This window comes from Canis lupus, chromosome 16 (genome assembly GCF_048164855.1).
Source record: "Canis lupus baileyi chromosome 16, mCanLup2.hap1, whole genome shotgun sequence".
Taxonomy (NCBI): Eukaryota; Metazoa; Chordata; class Mammalia; order Carnivora; family Canidae; genus Canis; species Canis lupus.
The window spans coordinates 5,868,174-5,894,551 of NC_132853.1; the positions used below are offsets into that span (position 1 = coordinate 5,868,174).

The 26,378-nt window shown below is 49.1% G+C and overlaps 2 protein-coding genes across 2 annotated transcripts; one reads left to right on the top strand and one right to left on the bottom strand.

Annotated features, from left to right (window-relative positions):
- Positions 1-798: 798 nt before the first annotated feature.
- TRUB2 (TruB pseudouridine synthase family member 2) lies at positions 799-11,057 on the bottom strand. Its single transcript, XM_072778142.1, has 9 exons — positions 10,932-11,057; positions 10,527-10,702; positions 10,057-10,188; positions 8,203-8,277; positions 7,128-7,189; positions 5,709-5,790; positions 2,925-2,997; positions 2,282-2,418; positions 799-1,569 (listed from the first exon to the last, which is right to left on the bottom strand). Exons 2-9 carry the CDS (start codon positions 10,633-10,635, stop codon positions 1,286-1,288), a joined length of 954 nt encoding a protein of 317 aa, XP_072634243.1. The 5' UTR covers positions 10,636-10,702; positions 10,932-11,057; the 3' UTR covers positions 799-1,285.
- On the top strand, positions 10,763-22,245 carry COQ4 (coenzyme Q4). Its single transcript, XM_072778143.1, has 7 exons — positions 10,763-11,135; positions 11,208-11,339; positions 12,733-12,829; positions 13,358-13,460; positions 19,546-19,675; positions 20,158-20,251; positions 20,770-22,245. The coding sequence occupies exons 1-7, from the start codon at positions 11,066-11,068 to the stop codon at positions 20,948-20,950; spliced, it is 807 nt and encodes a 268-aa protein (XP_072634244.1). The 5' UTR covers positions 10,763-11,065; the 3' UTR covers positions 20,951-22,245.
- Positions 22,246-26,378: the final 4,133 nt, after the last annotated feature.

Here is a 26,378-nt window from a genome sequence, read left to right on the forward strand (position 1 = left end):
TTTCCTTTTTTCTGTTTGTCTTTTCTTTTTATAGATTTTATTCATTCATGAGAGACACAAGGAGAGAGGGAGAGGCAGAGACACAGGCAGAGGGAGAAGCAGGCTCCAAGCAGAGAGCCCGACGTGGGAGTCCATCCCGGGTCTCCAGGATCACGCCCTGGGCTCAAAGTGGCGCTAAACCGCTGAGCCACCAGGGCTGCCGGAAAAGAACGTTTTTATTTAAGTAATTCCTACACCCAATTTACAACCCCAAGATCAAGAGTTGTATGCTCTACAGACTGAGCCAGCCAGGCTCCCCTAGGATAGAGTCTTTGACTCTGTATGCCCTGTTTACTTAACCAGTCCTTTACTGATGGATGGTAATGACGTTTCCTATTTGTTACTATTACATTGCAGCTATGAGAATCTAAGTACCTGTAACTGTCTGCAACTTATGCCAGAAGAGATTCCTGAAACTGTAACTACTGAGTCAGAGTATTTTTAATTTTGACACATACTACCAAGTTATTCCTGAAAGGTTACAAAGTTGTACACCTTCCTACCAATAGCACAGGTTGCCCATTTTCTCATATCATCACCCATACTGGATATTTTATTAATTGTTTAGAAAGGCAGGAAAAATCGTATGATTTTCTACTGTATGTCTTTTATTATTAGAGAGGGTAAGCATCAGTTCTGGTTTATTGGCCATTTGAATTTACACACACACACACACACACACACACACACACAAATTCATGTCATTTGCCCAATTTTCTTACTGTTTTATAAGAGCTCTTTATATATTACAGATTCTCATTCTTTTTCTAAGAAAGATTTTATTTATTTATTTGAGAGTGAGCGCACACATGAGCGGGGGTGGGGGGAGGAGAAGAGGAAGAAGCAGTCTCCCCGCTGAGCAGGGAGCCCCATGCAGGCTCAATCTCAGAACCCTGAGATCATGACCTGAGCCAAAGGCAAACACTTAACTGACTGAGCCACCCAGGTGCCCTTGGATAGTCATTCTTAAACATATCATACATATTTTTACCTGTCTTACCATTTGTTTATCATCTTTTCCTCCATAAAGAAATTTTTCCTTTGACCCCAATTGGGTCAAATCTGTTGGATCTTTTTTCTTACAACTTCAGAGTTCTATGTCATATGTAGAAAAGTTTCCCCTACTCTTGCTTTCTGCACAGTTATCAATTCCAGCTTGCCAATAATTCTTATCTTATCCATTCACTGCCCTGCCAGCCACCTGGCCTTTCAATGCCCTGAACAGCTCTCTAGCCCTGAGCCAGAGCTAGGCCCTCTGGAGTCCCAGAGCCGGCCTGGACATGGAAGCTGCTGGATGCCCTGGCCTCAAGCTCTTCTCCAGCTGCGCTGCCACCCGGGGAGCAGCAGCCTGGATGGCATCCTGGATGCTGTGTAAGTCCCACTGGGTCCTCAGGAGGGCATCGTCCAGAGTGAAAAAGCCATCACGTGTACGCCGTACTTGGGAGCAGACAGCAGTGGTCTTCAGCTCCAGGCCGATCTCATGCACCAGCCTTCTCAGCTGCTTCTGTGTCTCATGCATGCACTGCACCTCTGCCAGGGACACACAACAAGAGATCTGAAGGTTGGGAGCACAACCTCTGGTATCTTCTGATCCAAATCCACACCCATGATACCTCTTGGCTGTGTGATAACCTTAGGCTTTGCTATTCAAAGTGTAGCCCAAGGGCCAACCCTGAAAGTTTATCATACGTGCAGAATTTTGGGCCCCACCCAGAACTGCAGAATCAGAGTTTGCTTTCTGGGCAGGTTAACTCCCAGAAGGTTGCCCGGGTCTAAGACCTGCTATGCTCAGCTGTAAAATGGGAGGTTGTGAAGAATTTAAGATACAAGGTACATAAGGTGCTTATTATTGGGAGAGTCCTGGTCAATACTCAAGTAACTAAGACAGAGAAGAAAGGAGGGAGGGGCTGAGCTGGGTGGGACTGGGGGTGGTGGTGGTGAGGATGCCCACTGCAGCCCACTGCAACTTGAAACACTTGGAGGCTCTGGAAATGAACAGTTAAGTATAACTTGCTCACTGAGGTCTAGCTTCAAAGGGTGACTTGGCAGCAAACAGGACAGCATTTGATCTGGGTGCCATGTGATGGGCCGAGTCCAGTCCAGGGCTGAGAAGGAAGGTGGACCCTGGTGCATTACCCAGCAGAAGTCAGGGCTAGCATGTGCTGGCCTCTGCAAGGGCACTCCACAGTGACTCCCCAAACCCAGGAGCCCCACACTGCTCCAACTTCCTGGGGCAACTTACCCATGAGGAATTCCGGAGGTGCAAAGTAGAGGCATCGGATGCCCGTTACCAGCATCGGGGACTTATCCATGGGCCGGATTAAGCCTCTCACAGCCATATCATAGGCCTCTTGGGTCTGCAAGTCCAGGTTGGAGTACCTGGGGGTCAGAAGGGGGTTGGTGTGGGATGGGGAGCTGGGCCTGTTTACCCCTGGCCCTGACCCACTCATAAAGAGCCTTCCATCTTTCCTGTTCCTCCAGCCCCCTTCTTCTCTGTCCCCTCCAATCCCTCAAAGCAGGCTCTGCCCTCCTCTGCGTAGTTCCCCCAGCTTCCACGCACATACTGCCTGCTGCTACACCCTGCCTCTATGTCCTGGGATGTGGGTTCCTGGCTTTCCTCTCCACTAAATCATATGCTCCCACTGACGCTAGCGGGGGCTTCTTGCTCCCCCCTGGTCTCCCCAGGGGCTGGTCTGGCACAAAGAAACACTTCTGTGGGCTGTGAAAGGTAGAAGTGGTTCATGTCTGCTTTTAGGCTCTAAAAAGATCCATGGAATCTGCCCCAGGATGGGCAGAGCCTACATGGAGCCCAGCAGGCACTTCTCACTCTTGCTGCACCTCCTCAAGGGCCCCTTTCAGGAAAGTGTGGATTGGGCCCCACTTACATCACCAGGGCCTTCTGATGGGAGCCCTGGATCAGGGCCAGGATTCGGTCCAGCTTCTCTCTAGTCACATGGTCTGGAAAAGCCAGGGGACAGTCAGCACACAAGCACCTGCTGAGGAAGGGCCGCAACAAACTGGCAAATTCCCTTCCTTCAACCCAGCTCTATCCTTGGAAGTCAGAGGAGTCCCAGAGTTCCCATTTAGGGAGGGGGGGGGGGGAGAGTCCTTTGAGAATCTTACAAAAGCCAGGACCTCTTCTCAGAAAGTTATGCCTGAACTTAACTTTGTGAGGACATTATTAAGGGGCTCACAGACTCCAAGTTAACAAGTTTCTTTTTCTAAGATTATTTATTTATCCATGAGAGACAGAGAGAGAGACAGATAGACAGACAGAGGAAGGCAGAGACACAGGCAGAGGGAGAAGCAGCCTCCATGCAGGGAGCCTGACGTGGGACTCGATCTCGGGTCTCCAGGATCACACCCTGGGCCAAAGGCGGCACTAAACTGCTGAACCACCCGGGCTGCCCAACAAGTTTCTTTTGGAAACTCAAAGCCATCATAAGACTTATCCAATATATATTTTTTAAAAATATTTTATTTTATTTATTTATTCATGAGAGACAGAGAGAGAGAGGCAGAGACATAGGCAGAGAAAGAAGCAGACTCCTTTCAGGGAACCCAAAGTGGGACTCGATCCCTGAGCCCAGGATCACGCCCTGAGCTGAAGGCAGATGCTCAACCACTAAGCCACCCAGGTGCCCTGACTTCTCCAATATTCTAAGCCAAGTCCCTTGAGCCCCAATTTTTTTTTTTATTTTTTTTAATTTTTATTTATTTATGATAGTCACAGAGAGAGAAGGAGAGGCAGAGACACAGGCAGAGGGAGAAGCAGGCTCCATGCAGCCTGATGTGGGACTTGATCCTGGGACTCCAGGATCACACCCTGGGCCAAAGGCAGGCACTAAACCACTGAGCCACCCAGGGATCCCCAAGAAATTTTTTTTAAAAGATTTTATTTATTTATTCATAGAGACAGAGAGAGAGAGAGACAGAGACACAGGCAGAGGGAGAAGTAGGGAGCCTGACGTGGGACTGGATCCAGACTCCCCAGGACCACGCCCTGGGCTGCAGGCGGCGCTAAACCACTGCGCCACCAGGGCTGCCCTAGAAATTTATTTTTTAAAGACTTATTATATTTATTTGAGAGAGAGAAAGAGCATGTATACACACACACACACAGGAGGAAGTGGCAGAGGAAGAGGATCTATGTAAGTACTCTTCTTAAGAAATTTAGATTAGGGGGCACCTGGGTAGCTCAGTGCGTGAAGCATCTGACCTTTTTTTTTTTTTTTTTTTAAGATTTTATTATTTATGAGACACAGAGGTAGAGACATAGGCAGAGGGAGAAGCAGGTTCCCTGTGGGAAGCCCAATGCGGGATTTGATCCCAGGACCCCAGGATCATGACTTGAGTCAAAGGTAGATGCTCAACCACTGAGCCACACAGGTGCCACAGCATCTGACTCTTGATTTCAGCTCAGGTCATGACCTCAGGGTCATGGGACCCAGCCCTCCATTGGGCTCTGCACTCAGCGCGGAGCCTACTTAATATCTTCTCCCTCTGCCCCTTCTCCCTGCACACATGTGCATGCACTCTTGTTGAAATAAAATAAATAAATAAATAAATAAATAAATAAATAAATAAATCTTAAAAAAAAAAAAAAAAAGGAAGAAAGAAGGAAATTTAAATCAGCATTAACAAGCATCGCCCCTCCTCCAAATTCTGGCTTCCTCCCTACCAGAAGTGTCAACTTGGTAACTGTCTTTAGACATGTTTTGTATGCCGACACACCCACATGTACAGATATATAGTGTTATTCTGCCACATTTACAATCCTCTCCAGAAGATGCAGAGGTGTGTGTTTGCTCTCCCTGCTAGATTGAGTTCACTGAAATTAGGGACGCCATCCGATTCATTGTATCTCCCCTCTCCAAGAGCCTGGAACATGGTCAGTGCCCCAAAACATAAGTCAAATAAGAAAATGTAATAGATCTTATAGAAAGTGTTAGAACATAGAGTAAGAAGTGAAGAATAAGCCATCCAACTATACATCCACCCACTTACCCACCCACCCATCCACCTTTCCATCTTTCTACCCAACCAACAAGCACTTCCATGTCCCAGGCTCTGCACTGTATGGAACTACAGGAGTGGAATGACATGGTCCTTGCTCTCATGACAGTGTGGTGGGAAGACAGATATTAAATAATCACTAATCATGGGGTGCCTAGGTGGCTCAGTTGGTTGAGCATTGGACTGTTGATTTTGGTTCAGGTCACAATCTTGGAGTTGTGGGATTGAGCCCTGAATCAGGCTCCACGCTCAACAAGAGTTGGCTTGAAATTCTCCCCCTCTGCCTCTGCCCCTCCCCATGCAGCGTGGCTCGCTCGCTCTCTCTCTCTCTCTCAAAGAAGTAAATTAAAAAAAAAAAAATTACTAAGCATTAGTTGATTACTGTTCTGAGAGTCCATGTAATTCATCTGTGGGTGAGAGGAGCTTCCCTGAGGTGACATTTATGCTAGGTGGGGAGGCACAGGGGAAGCACAGGGCATTTGTACCTGGAAGACAGAGTGACATGCCCAAAGCCCTCCAGTAGCCAGCTCAAACTTACTGTGCTAAAGTCACTGAGGGCTGTGTGGCCTGTGTAGGGGTAAGGAATCAAGGGAGAGCAAATGCAAAGGCAATCATAGCTACTCCCATTGCCCTAGGCTCCTGTGGGCTCTCACCATATGTTGACTTCTCCACCAGCTGCCCATCCTCACAGAAGTCATCTGTGGCTTTGCCCAGGAGGCCACGTATTGTGTAATCCTATGGGGATAGGAAAGGGAAGATGTGGTTAGTGTCACTGCTCTCCCTCAGCACTGAGAAGGGAGGTGTGTCACCTTACACCCCCTCCCCCATAACCTGCTAGACAGTCTGCAGGTGGGGCAGGGTCCTCCGGTCTCCCGTTAGGGAGCCAGGCACTCAGCCCCCACCCAGCCACCCTACTGCGCTCCCAGGGAAGGGCACCAGACTTCCCTATGACAGCAGGCACTTGCCCACAAAGGGCAGTGACAGCCCTACCACAACCGCCCCATGCCTCTGATCTCCTCTCTAGCCTGACAACTCCTCCCAGTGCACCCTGTTGACTTTTCTCCAGCCTCCAAATATGATCTGTGCAGCTAATGGCCTCTGCCACAAGGAAGAGATGATGGCAACAGCAGTAATTTATTGAGCATTTACCATGTGCCAGTGACTGTGCTAAGTATGTTGCATGGAGTTAGCTAACAATCTTCAGAGTAACCCTATACAGGAGGTACTATCATCTCTCCCATTTTACAGATGAGGAAATGGAGGAACCCAGATGCTAAATAATCCACACAGGGACCTACAGCTGGCAGGACAGGGAATTGTTTCAAACTAAAGCCAACTGGCGGGCAGCCCAGGTGGCTCAGCGGTTTAGTGCCGCCTTCAGTCCAGGGCCTGATCCTGGAGACCTGGGATCGAGTCCCATGTCGCGCTCCCTGCATGGAGCCCGCTTCTCCCTCTGCCTCTCTCTCTCTCTGTCTCTCATGAATAAATAAATAAAATCTTTAAAAAAAGAAAAAACAATTAAAAATAAATAAAGCCAACTTGCTCCAGAATCTGTGCTCTTAACCACTAGAAATGGAGGCTCTCTAATGCAGCACCTCTGTCCCCACTCATGGTACCAGACCCTATGGCCCCAGCCCAGATGCAAGCTCCCTGATGCGTGGATGGTGACAGCCACTTCTCAGTCTTGGGGGGAGAGAGGAGTGGCATCATGATCAGGCTCTGGTGTCAGACAGATCCAGGTTCAAATCACAGCTCCATTCCTTACAGGCTGCACAACTCTGGGCAAATGATATCCCTTCTCTGTGCCTCAGTGGTCTCATCTGGAAGGTGGGTTGTGAGGCATCTACAAGGAGTCCACGTGCAATGCTCAGTGCACAGTGGCTGGTACGCAGTAAAGAAAGCTGGAAGTTATTACCATGCTATTCACACAGTCTCCCCCAGCACATGGCCATGAAACAACACTGGCTAATGGCCTAGGTGTTCCCCCACGGAGTCCTCTCAGCTTGACTCTCACCAGTGACCCCCAGGGAAAGGACCAAGGGCTAAATGAGCTGTCCCCAGCGCCCCCATACCTTGGTGAGGTGAGCATTGTACATGCTGGTGAGGAGCCTGCGTCCATGTCCCACGCCGAGTACTGGAAGACACCCAGGCTGATCTCACACCTAGTTCCCCCTCCCCATTTCCCTGAGATCTCCAAGTCCTACAACCACCACCAGAATACTTCCGCCTCTGATGTTACAAAAAATGCAGGTTTCTGGGCCCACCCATTTGTACTGACTCTGACTCATGGAGGGGAGGGGCCTCGGATACTTCGTGAGCGCCCCAGGGGGTTCTTTCTGATGCACTCAAAAGAAAGAGACCACTGGCCCAGTCACATAGACCTACACTCAAATCTGGGGTGGCTCTAAGCTTGTCCAATAGCCTCCTTGGGCCTCAAGCTCCCCCATCAGTAAAATGGGGATACAAAATACTTCTGATCCCTGTGGCTGTTTTGAAGATTGAGGCAATGCACAGAAAGAAGTCAGAACAAAGGAAGGGCCCGATAAAGGGGCACTGTGGCCATTCCTGCCTGTTTCTCCCTCTGAAGAAAGCAGAGAATGACCCTCCATTCACTCCTGGAGAGGGAGGACAGGGAGAGGGAGCATGAGATCATGTCTCCCTGCCTGTGCCCAGGAAATGAGACAAGGGGATTGTGACTACCGCGCATGGAGGATGTGGCCACCGCCTGCCCTGGGGACACAGATGGTTCATGACTCAGGGCTTTGTGTGTCCAGCTCCAAAGACATTCAGATCCTGGCCAGTAGGGCCAGAGTCATGCTCTTGGCTACCCCACACAAGTGAAAGCTTTTGCTCCCTGGACCAGGGTCATTCACCAGCCACATAACACCGAACAAGTCAGCTAAGCTCCTGGAGCCTTCTTTTCTTCATAAAATCATAAACTATCTATCTAATGAAAACATATGCACAAAGTGGGCAATTAGGACATTCCCCCCATTCCACCAGCTGATCAGACTTGGGGCAGGAATCAGCGAAGGAGGACAGCAGTGGGAAACGGCTGTCAGGATGGAAGTGGCCTGGGTTCATCGTTGCTCCCCAGTCTTCCCCCAAGCCTGTATCACTGCACCCTAGGCTCACTACATCACTTACCAAGCACCCCAGACGCCTGGGCATCCAGACGGTGTCCCACACCAACCTTCAGGCTGGTGAATGCTGGTCCGCAGACTAGAAAGAAACAAACAAGGTCCCTTTCCTCAATGAATCCAGCCTCCAGGATGATTTCAGCCTGCACAATTGCTTCATTCCTAGGACGTAGCCTCATGGACCCCAAACCAGGATCAGGTTGGACTCTTGCTTCCTACCATGGAATCTGAGGCCCAGAACCATTTCCTCAGCTCCCTGGGCCCAGAAAAAGGGCTTGTTAATCTCCCTATCATCATTCCCCCTGTGAGAGGTTTTGACTGGACTGGACTTAACACTGGGACTCAACTTTCCTACTCAGCTGTGGCAGAAGAGTCTGCCACTCCGGTAAGAAAATGGAGGTGGTAAGTTCCTGAAGGTGGGGCCTGGGTCCCTAGTTCTACCCCCAGAGCCCAGAATTCACTAGGTGCTCAGAAAGTAACTACTGAAAGAATGAATAACTCATTAAAAATATATACAGTAAAACATGTGGGGGCGGGCTGGGTGGCTTAGTTGAGCACCTGACTCTTAGTTTCACCTGGAGTCATGATCTCAAGGTCCTGGGATTGAGCCCTGCTTTGGGCTCCACACATGCACATGTGCTCTCTCTCAAATAAATGAATAAAATCTTTTTTTAAAAATGTGGGTTTTAAAAATAAAAAAATAAAAATGTGTGTTTTTGTGTATATCTCAATAATGCTGTTAAAAAAAAAAAAAAACTGCATGAAGGAATGAGCCAGAAGCACATACACTTCTACAGAACAAGAGGTACTTAGGGGAAGGATACAGGATGGTTAAGAGCCTACTGAATATAGGCTAGGTTACTTAATGTCAACATTGAGCATTTGTGAAATGAGAACAGGACTCACTTCACAGGGTTGTGGTGAAAATTTAATGAAATGGTACTTGGCGAGAGCTTAACACAGTATCTAATATAGAAGAGATCCTCAGTACATACTTGTTATTGCTACACTGTAAAGTCACTAAATATCACTGCCAAAGGGGTTTTAGTGGTTTCTGATCAAGTCTATCAGTCTTCCTAATACTGTCTAGTGACAAAGAACTCATTATCACTAGTTCCATTCTTGGGTAGCTTTGTTGACTAAAAAAAAAAAAAAAAAATCACTCTTTCAGGGCACCTGGGTGGCTTAATGGCTGTCTGCCTTTGGCTTAGGTCATGATCCTGGGGGTCCTCAGATAGAGTCAGACATCCTGTTCCCCGCAGGGAGCCTGCCTCTCCCTCTGCCTATGTCTCTGCCTCTCTGTGTGTGTCTCTCGTGAATAAATAAATTAAATATTTAATGAAAAAAAAAATCACCCTTTCCCAAGAACCCAAAACATCTGCCTTAGGACTTCTACCTGAAGGTCTCATCTCCCAACTGGAGTCCCAGAATAGTTAAAAGGTGTCAGAAAACTACAGTCCACAGGCCAAATCCTCAAGCCTGTTTTTTTAAGCCCATGAGTTAAATTTTTTTTTCATATTTCAGTGGTTCCAAAAGAATCAAGAGAATAATATTTTGTGACATAGGAAAAGTATATGAAACTCAAATGTCACTTTCCATAACTAAAGCTTTATTGGAACACAGTCAGGTTCATTGCATTCCATACTACCTACAGGTTCTCTGCACTGCAATGGCAGAACTGGGCCTGCAAAACCTAAAGCATTTGCTATCTGGACCTTTCCAGGAAAATTTGGCGACTCCTGGTCAAATACTTCATCCCCACTGCGGCCCATCAAGGGATCTGGGACGGGAGTCTGAGTACCGACTGGGACACGGATTCTGCGCAGAGACTGCCTGGGAGGTGACACCCAGGCCCCCTTACCCAGGGGATGGTTGGTGAGGGTGGGCACACTGGTGGCTGTGAGGGTAAGCTCCTTCTCTTCATCGCTTCCTACGGGTCCTAGCAGGAAACGAACACGCTGTTCAGGGGCAGGAGGCTTCCCAGCATTGACACCTGAGTACACAAAGGTAAAGGGCATGAGGTCAATTCTGTCCAAACACCTGGGGGGGGGGGGACGGGGAGGTGTGCAGACGTAGAAGACAAAACCCACGACGTATAGGATAGCAGCTCAGAGACAGGCCTGGGTTCAAATTCCGACTCTACGACTTAGGATAATGGACACTATTTGGCCATCTGAACGCAGGGGAATGTGAGGAGTAACGGTGTGCAGAATAAGCTCTGCCCAGGAGCCTGGGTCACATGACTTCACTTTGCCGGAAGGATGAGAGGCGGAGGTGGACTCCCGGGAGAAGCGGCGGAGCGGGATCGTGGGTCTGGTTCCAGGCACTCACCCTTCAGAAGCTGCAGCTCCACGGTGTCCCGCAGGTGCTTCCACTTTAGCCCCGGGGGTTTGTAGACCGCGAAGAGCCCCTGCAGCCGCGCCAGGGCGCAGGACCCCATGCTCAAAGCCCGCGGCGCTGGCTGGCGGAACAGCTGCTCTTGAACGGAAGTGCCGTACGGTCCCACCCTAAATGAGGTCCGGAGCATGAGCGCCGCCATGTTTCGCAGCCGGAAGAGGTTCACGTCTTATTGGCCTCCGGGAAAACGCGCAGGGGAGAGAGAATTGGGGTCCGGCGCTGAACCCCAAGCTAGCGGGGCTCACCTGGGGACCCTTGCCGGAAGTGAAGGGAAATGGGGAGAGTTTTGCTTCGGTGGAAGCAGGTGATAGACAGGTCGCCTGGGTTTCCCTCTCATACCTAGCGATTAGGCCTTCTGCCCGTGCTACGATTTTTCTCCTTCAAAGGCCGTTCCTGGAGCTCCGCGGCCGGAGAGGTTCGCGGCGTCCGCCCTCCGCGCTCACTCTCCCGCGGCCGGCGGGGGCCTGCTGCCAATGGCGACGCTGCTGCGCTCGGCCCTACGCCCTCTCCGCGCGCTCGGCGGCCGCCGAGGGCCAGCTGCAGGCAAGTGAGGAGGCGGGAGGGAAGCCTGGCGAGCCAGGCTCCTCTGACCACCGCCTTCGTCTTTCCCCGCAGATGTGTGGCTCCGAGGCGCGCGCCATGGCGCCGGCCTGCTCTACCCGGGCCACCTCCCCACCTCCCCGCTGCAGAAGGCGCTGCTGGCTGCCGGCTCGGCCGGAATGGCTCTCTATAACCCGTACCGGCACGGTAAGGCCGCCCGCGCCGGCGCTCCTGCAGGACAGCGGGAGGTCGGCACGCACCCTTGCGGGGGGGAGCCTGGCAGGTGCTGACCTCTCTCTGCCCGTCCCCTGGTGGTAACCGGAGAGGAAACTGGGTCCGGGTTCCCAAACCTGGCTGCATCCCATCATCACGCGCAAGGTTCACAACAATGCAGCTGCTTGGGTCCCACCCTGAGCTCCAGCCAAATCATCCCGAGCTCGGGGAGGGAAATAAACTACCAGAAGAGTCTGTCATCCAGCCACCTTGAGGACCTGCGGACTAGGGGCGCCTGGGTGCCTCAGTCCGTTAAGCGTCTGCCTTCGGCTTAGGTCATGATCCCGGGGTCCTGGAATCGAGCCCCACGTGGGGGTCCCTGCTCAGCTGGGAGTCTGCTTGTTTCTCTCCCTCTGCACCTACCCCCCCCCCCCTCCTCTGTCTTGTTCATGAGAGGCAGAGACACAGGCAGAGGGAAGAGCAGGCTCCCTATGGGGAGCCCGATGCAGGACTCGATGCCGGGATCCCAAGATCACAACTTGAGCCAAAGGCAGACAGACCCTCAACCACTGAGCCACCCAGGTGCCCTCAAACCAAATCTTAAAAGAAAGAAAGAACCTGTGGAGTAAATAGATGATTTGCAGAGTTTGGTATAATATACACCAAATTATAACATCCCACTAAAAATTAAAGCTTATGAGGGCAGACACCCTGACTGCCCTGTTCTACTATATCATCAGTATTTTACAATGTGCCTGGCACATAGTAGATGCTCAATAAATGTTGGCTGGATGTATGACTAGAACATCTTAGGGTTCTAAGTCTGGAAAGTACTATTACTCCTACTAATAGAAATGTTAATACTGATTGCTCAGCTTACTGAGCGCTCACTGAGCACTTAATGCTGGTTGCTCACTGCACTAAATGTTTTATATGTGTAGTGTTCTTGATTTTTCACATTAACCCTGTAAGAATGGTGTTCTCCACATTTCATAAATTAGGAGCCTGAGGCTTGGAAATGTGAAGCATTTCTACAAGTTCACTTAGATGGTGATTGCAACTGAACCCAAACCTAACATTTTGATGCCGAAGCTTGTAATCAATGGAGGCATGATATTCTGTTGCAATAATGGGTGTAAAAGTGATTTATAAACTCTTTAGAGCACTGTGCTAATCAGAGCCACCTCAGCCTATTAGATTAATAACAATGATAATGCTATAGGTACATATATTGAATGCTTCCTGTGTGCCGGGTGATTTGCTAAATGTATAACATGAATCCTCATAACTAAGAGATAGATAGTATTGTAGCTTATCATGTAGGAGACAGGTCCAGTAACCTACCTGAGATCATATCCTTCATTTGTCCCCATTTCTTTCCTTTCAGACATGGTCGCAGTCCTAGGGGAGACCACAGGATACTATGCCCTGAAGTTCCTCAGGGACCAGATGAGGAAGGATCCAGAGGGTGCCGAGATCCTACAGTAGGTCCCAACTGTGCCTGGGGAATTGGAGACACTCTGAGGATCCTGATCCCTTTGGAGTTGCATTGTGTTTCTCTAGGGAACTCTTCTTGATGCCCTGGCCATGGAGGGTTGCACATGCTGGGCACTGCCCAACTCCATAGGTGCCATTCACATACATATTATGATGACCAGCAGGTAGTGCAATGTGGTGGCATCAGCCCAGTTCCCGCCACAGGGCCCTCTGCCTTCCCTAAGCTCCCGTAACAGGCTAGCTCTAACCCCCACCCCTGCAATGTTCTTTGTGAGTATACTGATCACACCTGAGGCTTGCTTCCTATATTATGCCACTGCAGGCAGGAACCATGACCTTAGCTATTGGTAGGCTCCTCAGTCCCTGCCACCGTCCTGGCCAGAAGCAGGTGCTAAAGTCGGATTTGTGGCCCTATTCTCTGCCCCTTCACCTCTCACACCTTTGCCCTAGCTGGACCTCTCACCTGCCTTTGCTTCTGCTCTCTCAGTACCTAAGTCCTGCCTTCTGCCTCGCAGAAAGCGGCCCCGGATCTCACTGTCCACCCTTGACCTGGACAAGCTCCGTAGTCTGCCTGAGGGCTCCCTTGGCCAAGAGTATCTCCGTTTCCTGGATGTGAATGTGAGTTTCCAGCTTCTGCACATGTGGCAATCACTAGGAAAGGCAGAGAAGGGCATGGGAGTGACGTCCTGAGGAAAGAGGAGTCCTGTGTGGCCACTGTGGGCAGGTGTGCTTTTTGTCTCCTATGCCAAGGCTTTGTCGTGTTCTATGAGATGGGCAAATGGGCCAGGAACTCTGAGTGATAATACTGGCCAGTATTTAAAAGTCACTTATTAGATGTCAGATGCCAGGCTCATACCTGATCTTGCCAAACCCTCCCAACAGGAGAGTTCATCCTTGACCCATCCTGTCAAGTAGGTCCTATTATTATCCTCTCTAATAGATGAAGAAATCAAGGCTCAGAGCACTTAAGCAACTTGATGATTTCATATAGCCAGTATGAATGGAGGCAGTATTCATATTCAGATCATGCTTTTTTTTTTTTAAGATTTTATTATTAAGTCTGTCTATACCCAATGTGGGACTTGAACTCATAACCCCAAGATCAAAAGTTGCATGCTCCACCAACTGAACCAGCCAGGCGCTCCTTGATCATGCTCTTAACTGTTGTATCATGTCCCCCTGTTCTAGAGATAGGGCTTCCCCCAGGGTATGACAAGTTGTGGCACTCTCTGCCCCATGCAGGGAGGACAGGACCTTGTAGGGAGAGTCCCAACTGCTGTGGAACTCATTCATTTGTTCAAGATCTGCTGTGTGCCATCCATTACCCCAGGTGCTGGGGATATAATGGTGAACTAGACAGTGTACAAAGTCCTGCTCTTGTGGGTGCTAATATTCTGGTTTGGGGAAGAAAATGAGTAGGTTAAGAAGAAGAAGAAATTTCATATAAAAATTCAGGTCAAATATTTATTGACTATCTGGAATGTACAACACTGTTCTCAGTAATTGAGATACAGTGAATGAAACCAGCAAAGAGCCTGCCTTTGTGGAGTTTCCATTCTAGCTGGCGGTGCTGTAAGAACAACATCATTAGAGAGGACAAGGAGGTGGGGTTGGAGGTGGCCACTTCTGACAGGGAGGTCACAGGAGGCCTTCTGAAGAGACCTGGATGAGGAGGAGCCAGCCCTGAGGAAAGATAGGAGGAGCAGAGGCATTGGCAAGTGCAAGGTCCAATGTGTTTAAGAAAAGGAAAACTGGGGCATCTGTGCAGCTCAGTGTTGAACACCTACCTTTGGCTCAGGTTGTGATCCTGGGGTCCTGGGATCAAGTCCCACATCGGGCTTCCCACAGGGAGCCTGCTTCTCCTTCTGCTTATGTCTCTGCCTCTTTCTCTGTGTCTTTCATGAATGAATGAATGAATGAATGAATGAATGAATAAATAAAATCTTTAAAATAAAAAAAAGAAAGTAAAATTTGCTGAAGTGGCCATCTAGGAATTGAGTAGAGGAGAGGCAGCCAGCAGGTGGGAGAACTGGCCCAGACCCTTCCAGCCACAGGAAGAAGTCTGCATTTTACAACAGGAGCAATAGGAAAACATTAAGGGTTTCTTTTTTTCTTTTCTTTTCTTTTTTTTTTTTTTACATTAAGGGTTTCAAGTAGGATAGTAACATGAGGGGCAGCCTGGGTGGCTCAGCGGTTTAGCGCTGCCTTCAGTCCAGGGTGTGATCCTGGAGACCCGGGTGGAGTCCTGTGTCAGGCTCCCTGCATGACACCTGCTTCTCCCTTTGTCTGTGTCTCTGCCTCTCTCTCTCTCTCTCTCTCTCTCTCTCTCTCTCGAATAAATAAAGTCTTAAAAAAAAAAAAAAAGGATAGTAACATGACCTGATCAATAAAAAGACCTTAGGATCTGGGTCACCTTCCTTGTTCCAACCACTGCATCCTAGTGTATACACATCCCATCAAAGCACCTCTGTCAAGTGGTGCTCTAGCAGGTTGCTCTAGAACTAGGCTTCTCAGCCTCACCACAATTGACTTTTGTGGCCAGATGATTTTTTTTTTCTTTTTATTTGAGAGAGCACAAGTTGAGGGGAAAGGGAGAGGGAGAAGCAGACTCCCTGCTGAACAGGGAGCCCAATGTGGGGCTTGATCCCAGTACCCTGAGATTATGACCTGAGCTGAAGGCAGATACTTGACCAACTGAGCCATTCAGGTGCCCCAGGAACAGATAACTCTTTTTTTGTAGGAGCTACCCCGTGCTTTCCAGGATGTTTAGCAGGATCCTTGGCCTGTATACATAGATGCCAGTTAGCACCCCCGCTAAGTTATGACAGCCATAAATCTCTGCAGATATTGCAAATATCCCGTGGTGGACAGCTGAGAAACTACTGCTCTAGAAGGTTATTGTCCCTGAGATGATAATCTGCTCCACATACTCTCCTGACACTTGTTCCTGCCCCATTTTCTACCATCTCATATTTCACCAGGAAGCAATTTACTTCATCAGTGGGAAACCCACCAGGGTGGCCTTCCCCAAATGCCACTCAGGGAGGGATCACCTTAAAGTCCCCAGTGCCTTTCATCTTGTTGCTGTGGAGAGGATGGGACTGCCAGGGCCTCCCTGGGCACCCTGCCCAGTCTCAGCCCTAGTTGTGATAATAGCCCTAGAGATTGTGACACTTTAGAGCACTGAAACCAACAGCCCACAGAATGTGAAGGAACACCTTTGTTCCAGAAGAGATTTAGATCAAAGTTCAAGGTGAGGCTACCCTCCCTGAGGCTGTCATTGGTAAGGGGCATGGTCATCTCATGGCATCGAGATTATGGGCATTGGCTCTGGAGTTAAGAGTAGCCTGTACTAGGGATGCCTGGGTGGCTCAGCAATTGAGCACCTGCCTTTGGCCCAGGGTGTGATCCTGGAGTCCTGGGATCAAGTCCCACATTGGGCTCCCTGCATGGAGCCTGCTTCTCTCTCTGCCTATGTCTCTGCCTCTCTCTCTGTCTCTCATGAATAAATAAATAAAATCTTAAAAAAAAAAAAAAAAAGTAGCCTGAATTAGAATCCTACCTCTCTTCCCAGCTTTATGGCCCTGGGCAAATCATTTGACCTCTCTGAGCCTCATATTCCTTATCTGAGGTAAGGGGACCTAATGTTTATCTTCCAGGGCAGTGACATGGCTTATGGATATTAATGCTACTGGCTTTGAAATCTAGTAGACTTTGTTTCAAGTCCTGATTCAGCTACTTGATTAGCTGATATTGGGCAAGTTACATAACTTCTCTGAACCTCATTTTTCTTACCATTACCTGAGGCTCATAGAGCACCTACCCCCAGATGGTTGTGAGGATGCACTATGATGATACATGTAAAGAAACTCATACAGTGCTGGCTCATAGTACGTACTGAATAAATATAATTGCTATCACTGTGATCACCCTCTGCTTTATACGGCTTGTAGAACTCCTAGGAAGAAGTTAGGAACCGGGCCCCTGTGAGATCCCAGACACAGACTAAGGCACTGAGCCAGCAGCCCCAAAGCAATGAAGACATCAAATCCTTTGGCCTCTGGATAGGCTGAGCCCCTGCTCTGGGAACAGGAACACTAGGCTGCTCCCATTCTTCATGAGTACTACTGAGGACTCAGGCAGGGTGAATCAGAGGGAGTCAGTTCTCACCTCTGCCTGGGGCCAGGAAAGCACCAGGAGCTGGCCTTTTAGTCAGGTATTCATGAGACGTGAATTCATCCAGGCCCTGGAGATACAACAGTGAGCAAAGCAGCCAGCAGCCATGTGCAGCTGAGAGGTCACTACAGCACCAATCACAGAAAGAGAACACAAGCCAGGTGACTTCCAATCTGCTGCTAGCCACTCCAGCAAAAGCAAAAAGAAACAGGTGGAATTTTAATAGCATATTGTATTTAACCCAATGTTCCCAAAATATTATCATTTCAACAGGTAGTATTTCTAAATTACTGAAATTTCACATTGTTTTCTTCTCACCAAGTCTTTGAAACCAAGTGTGTATTTTATACCTATAATACATCTAAGTTGGAACTGTCACATTTCAAGGCTTGGTAGCCACACGCAGTGCATGGCTGCCATACTGGAAAGTTCAGGTCTAGAAGAGAGGCACGTGGTACTACACATCACAATACAAGGTATAGGATGCTACAAGAGGTTGTAGTGTGGACCTGATCAGTCAACAGCCTCCCTGCAGGGGGGACACTTAGGTGAATCATAAAGGACAGGTAGAAATTGCGCATGTGAAGCTGTGGCTGGTGGGGGAGAGCACCCTAGGCAGAGAGCAGCTCATGTGAAGGATGGGGGCTGGGGTGCCTGGTGGGCTCAGTCAGTGGAACACATGACTCTTGATCTTGAGGTTATGAGTTCTAGCCCCACGCTAGGTATAGAGATTGTTTTTTTTTTTTTAAGATTATTTATTTATTTATTCATGAGGGTCACACACAGAGAGGCAGAGACATAGGCAGAGAGAGAAGCAGGCTCCATGTAGAGAGCCCAATGAAGGACTTGATACCTGAACCCCGGGATCATGCCCTGAGCCAAAGGCAGACGCTCAACCGTTGAACCACCCAGGCGTCCCGAGATTACTTAAAAAACAAAAAAATTAGGGGCATCTGTGTGGTACAGTCAGTTAAGCATCCAACTCTTGTTTTTGGCTCAGGTTGTGATCTCAGGGTCATGAGATTGAGCCCCAAGTTGGGTTCTACACTCAGCAGAGTCTGCTTGGGACTCTCCCTCTGCCCCTCCCCTGCATGTGCACGAGAGAGAGAGAGAGAGAGAGAGAGAGAGAGAGAGAGAGAACGCACAGTGGGAGGGGGAGAGGGAGAAGGAGAAGCAGGTTTCCCCATGAGCAGGGAGCCCAACACAGGGCTCAATCCCAGAACTCTGACATCATGCCCTGAGCGGAAGGCACAGTTAACCAACTGAGCCACCCAGGCACACCCCCCACCGCCAAATTAAATCTTTAAAAAAGAAAGTATTGGGCCTTGGAAGCTTCATTTTTTTCTTTTTCTCCCCATTTTATTTCTAATTGTGGTTAAAAAAAACATAAGGTGGGACACCTGGGTGGCTCAGCGGTTGAAAGTCTGCCTTTAGCTCAGGGCATGATCCCAGTGTCCCGGGATCAAGTCCTGCATCAGGCTCCCTGCATGGAGCCTCCTTATCCCTTTACCTGTGTCTCTCTCTCAGTGTGTGTCTATCATAAATAAATAAATAAAATCTTAAAAAAAAAAAAGGTAAAATAACATAAGAATTGCCCTCTCGGGGGTGTCTGGGTGGCCCAGTTGAAAGTGTGTGACTCTTAATCTCAGGGTTGTGAGTTCTAGCCCTATGTTGGGGGTAGAGTTTACTTTAAAAAAAAAAAAAGAATTATCATCTTAACCATTTCTTTCTTTTCTTTTCTTTTCTTCTTTCTTTCTTTTTTTTTTTTTAAGATTTTATTGATTTATTCATGAGAGACACAGAGAGTCAAAGACACAGGCAGAGGGAGAAGCAGGCTCTATGCATGGAGCCCGATATGGGACTTGATCCCAGGACTCCAGGATCACACCCTGAGCCAAAGGCAGACGCTCAACCACTGAGCCACCCAGGTGTCCCTCATCTTAACCATTTCTAAGTGGACAATTCAGTGGTGTTAAATATATCCACACTGTTGTGAAACCAACCTCCAGAGCTTTTCCACCTTTTAAAACAAACTCTTACCCCTTTTTTTTTTAATTTTTATTTATTTATGATAGTCACAGAGAGAGAGAGAGAGAGAGAGAGAGAGGCAGAGACATAGGCAGAGGGAGAAGCAGGCTCCATGCACCGGGAGCCCGACGTGGGATTCGATCCCGAGTCTCCAGGATCACGCCCTGGGCCAAAGGCAGGCGCTACACCGCTGCGCCACCCAGGGTTCCCAAACTCTTACCCCTTAAACAATTATCACTTCCCCAACCACCAGGAGCTTCTTTGCCATAAATTCCAACAGGCTTTGACACTGTGTGTGAGTTGGGGTAGGCCATAGGGGTGTCAGTGCCTCTATTCCCTGCCTGAGGACTTCCCTGTGGGCAGGAGTAGACAGAAACAGTCCCCAGAGATTTTTGGTGGTTATGAGTCTGGTGGGAGTGGTTGACAATCAAAGAGATGCTGGCCAGTTTGGCCTTGGGAACAGTTGGGAAGAGATCTAGGGGAGGCTCATGGTTGTTAGAGGGTCTCCCCAGATACCCGAGCACCCACCCGATTCGTGGACGACGAAGAGCTAGCATATGTGATTCAGCGGTACCGGGAGGTTCACGACATACTCCACACCTTGCTGGGGATGCCCACCAACCTCCTCGGTGAGTGCTAGCCCCAGCTGCCTTGAGAGTGGGGCTGGGTGGGATGGGGCAGCTCAGTGCCTCATTTTCTGCTTTCTGAACATCTTGGTAGCATCTGTGCCACACATCCCCTCTCCATCCCACTACCTCTGTGTTTCCTAAGCTGATGTAGCAGCACCCAAACACCAGGGCTGCAGGCTCTGAAACCGGCCACAACTCCCTGAGGCCTGCAGGAACCGCCCTGGACTTGATAGCCTCAAATTTGGAGTCCTCTATATTCAGATCCCAAGCTTCCTTCCCAGCCCTTACCTCCTTGTGCTCTTTTTCATGCCCTCCCCTTCATCCCAAGCCAGGTGCTTCACATCCCCACATGGGCCAGGACTGGCCACAGCTAACCTCGATAGAGATCAAGGAGGCACAGATGCTTTGTTCTGCTCTGCCAGGAGCACCATGGCTCTCCTCCTGGGCCCTTCTCACCTCCCACCCTATTCTTGCCCCCCCAGGGGAGATCACTGTGAAGTGGTTTGAGGCTGTCCAGACCCACCTGCCCATGTGCATCCTGGGTGCTCTCTTTGGACCAATCCGGCTCAGTGCCCAGTAAGTTCTCTAGTGGCAAGGGGTTGAGGGAAGGCTCAGAGGAGCCAGGCTCCAGGAAATGGGACAAGCATGCAGCCTTCCTGAGTAGCCCCAGTGGTTCTCCAGAAAGCCAGGGTAGAAATAATGGAGCAGAAGGGTGAAACTGGCCCGGCGCAGTGTCCCCAGGGCAATGAATGAAGCCTGGGTGTTTCATAGGACTCTAGGGTCTCTTGGGGCAGGCCTCAGTGTTGGGAGTTCCCCCATGGAATTGAGAGGGTTGGGTGGCACCCCAGTGTTAGTTTCTGGAGTTAGGTAGCCTTTGATTACGATTTGGGCTTTAGCGTATTCAAACTGTGTGGCTCTGGGCACAAAATCTTAACCTCCCTGAGTTTCAGTTTCCTCATCTGCTAATGGGAATAGTAACTCCTTTCTTTTTAAGGGTAGTGAGGACTAACTGGGAAAATGCACACCAGTTTCTGGGTGCAGAGCGTGCCTGGCCCTGGGACCTTATATCTTCTTTATCTTCTGCTGTCTTGCAGGAGTCTGCAAGTGCTGATTTCAGAGCTGATCCCGTGGGCAGTTCAGAATGGGCACAGAGCGCCATGTGTCCTCAACCTGTACTACGAGCGGCGCTGGGAGCAGCCCCTGAGAGCTCTCCGGGAGGAGCTGGGCATCACAGATGCCCCCATGTGCATGTCAGGGGCCTGGCCTAGGCCCTGAGCCACTGCCCACCCCACCACCCCCACTTCCCCTGGGGCAAAGGATTCTCTCACCATTACCTTTGTTCCTTTTCTTTCAGCACTGACCCTTGGACATCATTTGTCATAATTTGTCATAACCACTGCCAAGTGGCTTTGAGGACCCCCTGGGAGGGAGCAGACAGTGCAGTGGGGCTCCCAGGAGAGCCAGGAGCCACCCAAAGCCAACCAGATGTGAGCGAGAATCAGTAATCCAGCCTGGTGTTGGGGTATCTCAGGCCCACTACCCCTGTTCTGGACCCCTCCCTGCCAACCAGGGTTTTCTGGGTGCTAGTCCGGTGTCCTTCAGGAGTAAGGGCTATACCAGTTCCAAAGACCTGAGAAGAGGCAAGTGAGTCTCTACTGTCTGAATAAAGTCTGCCATCAGCCCAAGTGTCAGCTTCTCCTGCCTTTGCCCAGGGCTGTCCGTGGCTCTGGCAGCCTTGGGCCTCTGAGCACGAAGGGCAGACATCCCCTCCAGCCTAAGCTTTAGCTGCTTATCCTCTTTCCTATGGTCTGAAGTCAGACACACTGGGATTCAAGTTCCTAATTCCTCCGTTGTTTTTCAGCAGAGGGACTTAGGGCAAGTTTGTCCCCCTCTCTCAGCCTATTTCATCATGGGTAAAAAGGGAACAGAACCCACACCCACTTCCTAGGGTTACTGTGAGCATTTCATGAGGTGATGTTCAGAAGAAGGGCTTCAGAGAAAGGGCCTCAGGGACAGAAAGAAATTATCTCTATTGTGTTCACAGGTGAAAAGGCAGCAGTGAGGCAGCTGGTTCATTTTGGAGTCTCACCCAGGCATTTTCTTTGGGTCGGGGCCAAGGAGTGGGGACAGGTAGGGTTAAAGTATCATTGCAAGAGTGGCTGGCCCTGTCTTGGGATTTAAAACCAGAAACACTCTGAAGATGGCAGAGCCTTGGGGCACCTGGGTGGCTCAGTTGGTTAAGTGTCTGCCTTTGGCTCAGGTCACATTCTCAGGGTCCTGTGATTGAGTCCCGCATCTGGCTCCTTGCTCAGTGGAGTTTGTTTCTCTCTTCCTTTCCCTCCACAATCTCAAATAAATAAAATCTTTAAAAAAAAAAAAAAAAATTAGGGCAGCCCCGGTGGCACAGTGGTTTAGCGCCGCCTGCAGCCCAGGGTGTGATCCTGGAGACCCTGGATCGAGTCCCAGGTCGGGCTCTCTGCATGGAGCCTGCTTCTCCCTCTGCCTGTTTCTCTGCCTCTCTCTCTCTCTGTCTCTATGAATAAATAAATAAAATCTTTAAAAAAATTAAATATGGCAGAGCATTTAGTTTTGAGAGGCCAGCTCCTCATTATGTGGGTAGGACAACTAAGGGCCAGAGATGGGCAAGGAATTGCCTGAAGTAACCAGAACACAGGCCACAAGACTTTATGGTTGTGTTTCCTATGCCTCAGTTTCTCTATCGATAATAAGGGCTATAGTTTATAGCTGTACTATGTGCCTAAGCCATTGAGATGCATTATTGCATTGATGCCTCCAACAACCCAAAGAAAGATGTATTATTACTTGTATTTTACTAACAAGGCAATGGGAGCAGAGCTGGGACTCGAACCAGGGGATGTCTGAAACCTGCCCCACTGCCACACCAGTGCCTCTGCCTTCCTTGTGCCAACGACATCCCAGTCCAGGGCCCTCAGGGATGGAGGTGGGAGGCTGGAGGCCTACCTCAGAACCAGGGCCTTGGGAAGGAAAGGAAGCCTTGTCCTGAGCTCTTTGAATTTCTGCAGAAAGAGGAGGGGGTTGGGGTGAGCTTTCCAGACCTAATTCATCTTTGCAGTATGGACCACCTTTCCAGATCTGTCAGATTTCCACAGCTTTCCAGAGTCCAGGAACCCCTACCCCCATGTCCCCCATGTCAGTAAAAGTCAACAGTGCCAAGTTTGAGGGGAAAAGGTCTCTGACCAGGTAGAGAGTTCACCTGCCTCAGCCACTTTGTGCCTGAATAATCCTGAGCCTTTACAGCATTGGAGAGATGGGCATTGGGGATCATGATTAGCTGGGAATGGAGTCTGGTCTCCAGCCCTTGGGGTGGCATTTTTGCCACCAAGTCATGATTGGAAAAAAAGTTATACTGGCAATAGCTACCACTTCCTTAGTTCTTAACACAGCCCATAGCTTTGCCAACTTCTACCTAGAAACTTCCATTCTTCATCTCAATAAACTATGTTGTCCTTCTTCATGTCTTTAGGAATAGCATTCTGTCCCCAGGTCGTCACGTGGTCAAATACTTGTCACTCACATTTGTGCTCAAATGTGAAGGCATCTCCTTGGAGAGGCCTTCCCTGGCCACCCACTTGAAGAAGTGCCCTCCCCCTTGCTGCACCATGTCACCTTATTTTCTTTCTGGAATTTATCACTCTGAAATTAAATTATTTGTTCATTTATTTATGAGGTCTGTGTCAGCCCCAGAAGAGCAAGTACCTCTTCTTTTCCCTCACTCATGGGAACGGTGCTTGGCACATAGTAGAGGCTTGCTGCTCCATTAGTTGAAAGAACGAATGCTAAGGCCGAAGCAGAGAACCCCACGACAACCTCACTTCATGAGGGTATCAAGATTGGGGAGCATCCTCAAGTCACATAGCTGGGCTGTGGTGGAGCTTGTTCTGTGATGCACGGGTCTTGAATCCTCTCCTGATAGCTCAGAGAAAGCTCCCTTCCCTAGGCCTGATAAAAGCCATATGTAGGGATCCCTGGGTGGCACAGCGGTTTGGCGCCTGCCTTTGGCCCAGGGCGCGATCCTGGAGACCCGGGATCGAATCCCACATCGGGCTCCCGGTGCATGGAGCCTGCTTCTCCCTCTGCCTGTGTCTCTGCGCCTCTCTCTCTCTCTCTGTGACTATCATAAATAAATAAAAATTAAAAAAAAAAAAGCCATATGTAGCTGGCTTCAGAGCAACATTTGGAGTTACAGGGTCTGAGGACAGAGAGACCTGGACCTGCCACTGACCAGCACTCTACCCTTGCAGTACTGTCACCCCTTTGAGCCTCTGGGAAGGCTGTAAAATGGGGAGAGTACCTACCTATCCTACAGCAGGGACGTTATGCACGTGTAGTGGTTTTGCACAAAGTAAGCATTAGAAGGAGAAGCTGTTAAAAAAAAAAAAAAAAGGAAGTAGAAGCTGTCATTTGCCAGGAAGGCCCTTTGAGGCCTCTGAAGTCACCATGTACACAATGAAGCCAGAGGTATTTATTTTGCACACACCCAGAGTGAGAGGACTTTTATAGTTCAGAGGTCCTAATGCCAATGTAACCAAGTATCTATGGGATAAGTGTCCACTGCGTGCCAGGGGCCAAACCACTTCAGTCCCCTGGGGATCTTTAGTGCCTTCAAGTGAGTCCAAATGTTGGTCTCTTATCTGGCAAGTCTGGAGGTTTAAGAACTGATGTTAATTCCCTAATGCAAGGCAGATAGGGGTCATGTCAGTGGAAAGGAACCCAGTATGAGGTCAGCCTAAGCTCAGCCTGCCCCACAAATGATAGTACCCAGCTCCTGCCCTTAGGAACCCCCAGGGGCTCCTCCTGCCCCCAGGATAAATTCCTCAGCTTATCACACAAAGGCCTTTCCCATCCCATTTCCCACCACATGGCCCTCCCCTGTCCATGAATCCTGATGCACAGGCCCACTAGTCTCCAGTTATTTCACAAATACCTCTGAGTGTTGGCCAAACACTGGGGATTCCACAGTGATAAGAGACAGCTATATCCCTGCCCTCTTGGAGTTGAACAGTTACAGGAGCTGAGGGCCTTTGATGTGCCCGCCCTGTGCTGAGAGCTTGACCCACATCATCTCGTTGAGTCTGTACCAAGCTCTAGGAGGCAGGGACCATGATGACTGTATTCCCATTCTATAATAAGGACATGGGAAGGGGCGCCTGGCTGGCTCAGTCTGTAGGGCATGGGACTCTTGATCCTGGGGTTGAGTTTGAACCCCACATTTGGTTTAGGGATTGCTTTAAAATAAAATCTTAAAAAAAAAAAAAATGAGGACACCAAGGCCATAAGAAGTGATTTGCCCAGTGCCTCAGGTGGGGCTAGGAGTATAACCCAGATGTCCTTGACTGAAAAGCAAAGAAGCCAAGTCATAATAATGTATAGTGCATATCCACTACACATATGGAGAGCACTTGGGGGGCAAACCATTTAATGATCTAATCTCCACTAGTCTCTCTGTGTCCAACTAGACTGAAAGCAACTTAAGGACAATCTTGTTACTGCTATGTCCCCTCCCATCTCCCCCTCAGGCCAGGCCCAGGGTCTAGGTGGAGTGCCGCCCTGGCTTCATGGTTGTGACCAGGCTGGGCTGAGGAGAGCTGCGGAGCTGGCCACAAGCACCATCTTTTTTTTTTTTTTTTTTTTTTTTTTTTTTTTTTACCATCTTCTAAACTCTCCTTTGTCCACATTACATATAACCTCAGCAGATGATGTGGAAATGATCATGTTTATATTGATGGATCCTGGTGTGGATCAAGTCAGAGCCTCCAATTCACTCTCCCTGTCATTCATTCAACACACATTTATCAAGATAAGCCCTGTGGACATAATCAGGAAGAATCTTCATGTCTAGATTTTGCATGTACTTTGTGGTCAGTGACCTTATAAACTACAATAATAAATATGTCAAATGCTAACTCAATCTTATAGTATGTTCTCATTTTTATATATAAGAAAAAGTGGAGACTTTGAACTTCCAGCTGAGAAGGTGATCCATATGTGTTGGATGCCAATGCCCATGCCCATCACTTCTGCCCCACACTGCCTCCTGAATATAATAGCCATGGGGGAGGTAGAGCTTTAACTTACCTAGGTTCCCCAAAAGGATGCACTTTATACTCTGCCAAGTACTTCTCAGATGAAAATTTCATTTTTAATCCCAAGGACTAGACCCTGAAAACTGCCCCGCCCCTCCCCTTTAAGGACTTCCCACTGGACTAAGGAATTAGGGGATGTATTTAAGGATAAGTGGTGGGGCTCCTGGGTGGTTCAGTCAGTTGTGCCTCTTGATTTCCACTCAGGTCATGATCTCAGGTTTGTGAGATGGAACTCCACCTTAGGGTCCACACTGAGCACAGAGTGTCTGCTGGCCCCTCTCCCTTTGTTCCTCCCCTGCTCACATTCTCTCAAATAAATAAATAAAATCTAAAAAAAAAAAAAAAAGATAAGTGGCAATTGTGGATGTCCAACGTGTTTAATTATCAAGGAACCAAGTTTTCAGAGGCCCAGAGCCACACAAGGCTGGGGAGCTGGCCAATGGCCAAGGACGTGGCAGGTAGCAAGACAAATACAGTCGTAGGCTTAGAAGTTAGTTGATTTGCTGCAAGGTCAGAGCGATCAGAGGCCAGTTAGGTACAGATCCTCAGCTCCATGCCCTTTGTACCACTAGGTGTGC

Coding starts and splice junctions, on each gene's coding strand:
- COQ4 (XM_072778143.1), top strand. CDS start 11,066: ATGGCGACGCTGCTGCGCTCGGCCCTACGCCCTCTCCGCGCGCTCGGC. Junction 13,461..19,545: donor TCCGTTTCCTGGATGTGAAT/GTGAGTTTCCAG, acceptor CATGGTTGTTAG/AGGGTCTCCCCAGATACCCG. Junction 20,252..20,769: donor CCAATCCGGCTCAGTGCCCA/GTAAGTTCTCTA, acceptor GCTGTCTTGCAG/GAGTCTGCAAGTGCTGATTT.
- TRUB2 (XM_072778142.1), bottom strand. CDS start 10,635: ATGGGGTCCTGCGCCCTGGCGCGGCTGCAGGGGCTCTTCGCGGTCTAC. Junction 7,190..8,202: donor CCAGGCGTCTGGGGTGCTTG/GTAAGTGATGTA, acceptor GGTGTCTTCCAG/TACTCGGCGTGGGACATGGA. Junction 2,998..5,708: donor GGTGGAGAAGTCAACATATG/GTGAGAGCCCAC, acceptor TGGCTTTTCCAG/ACCATGTGACTAGAGAGAAG.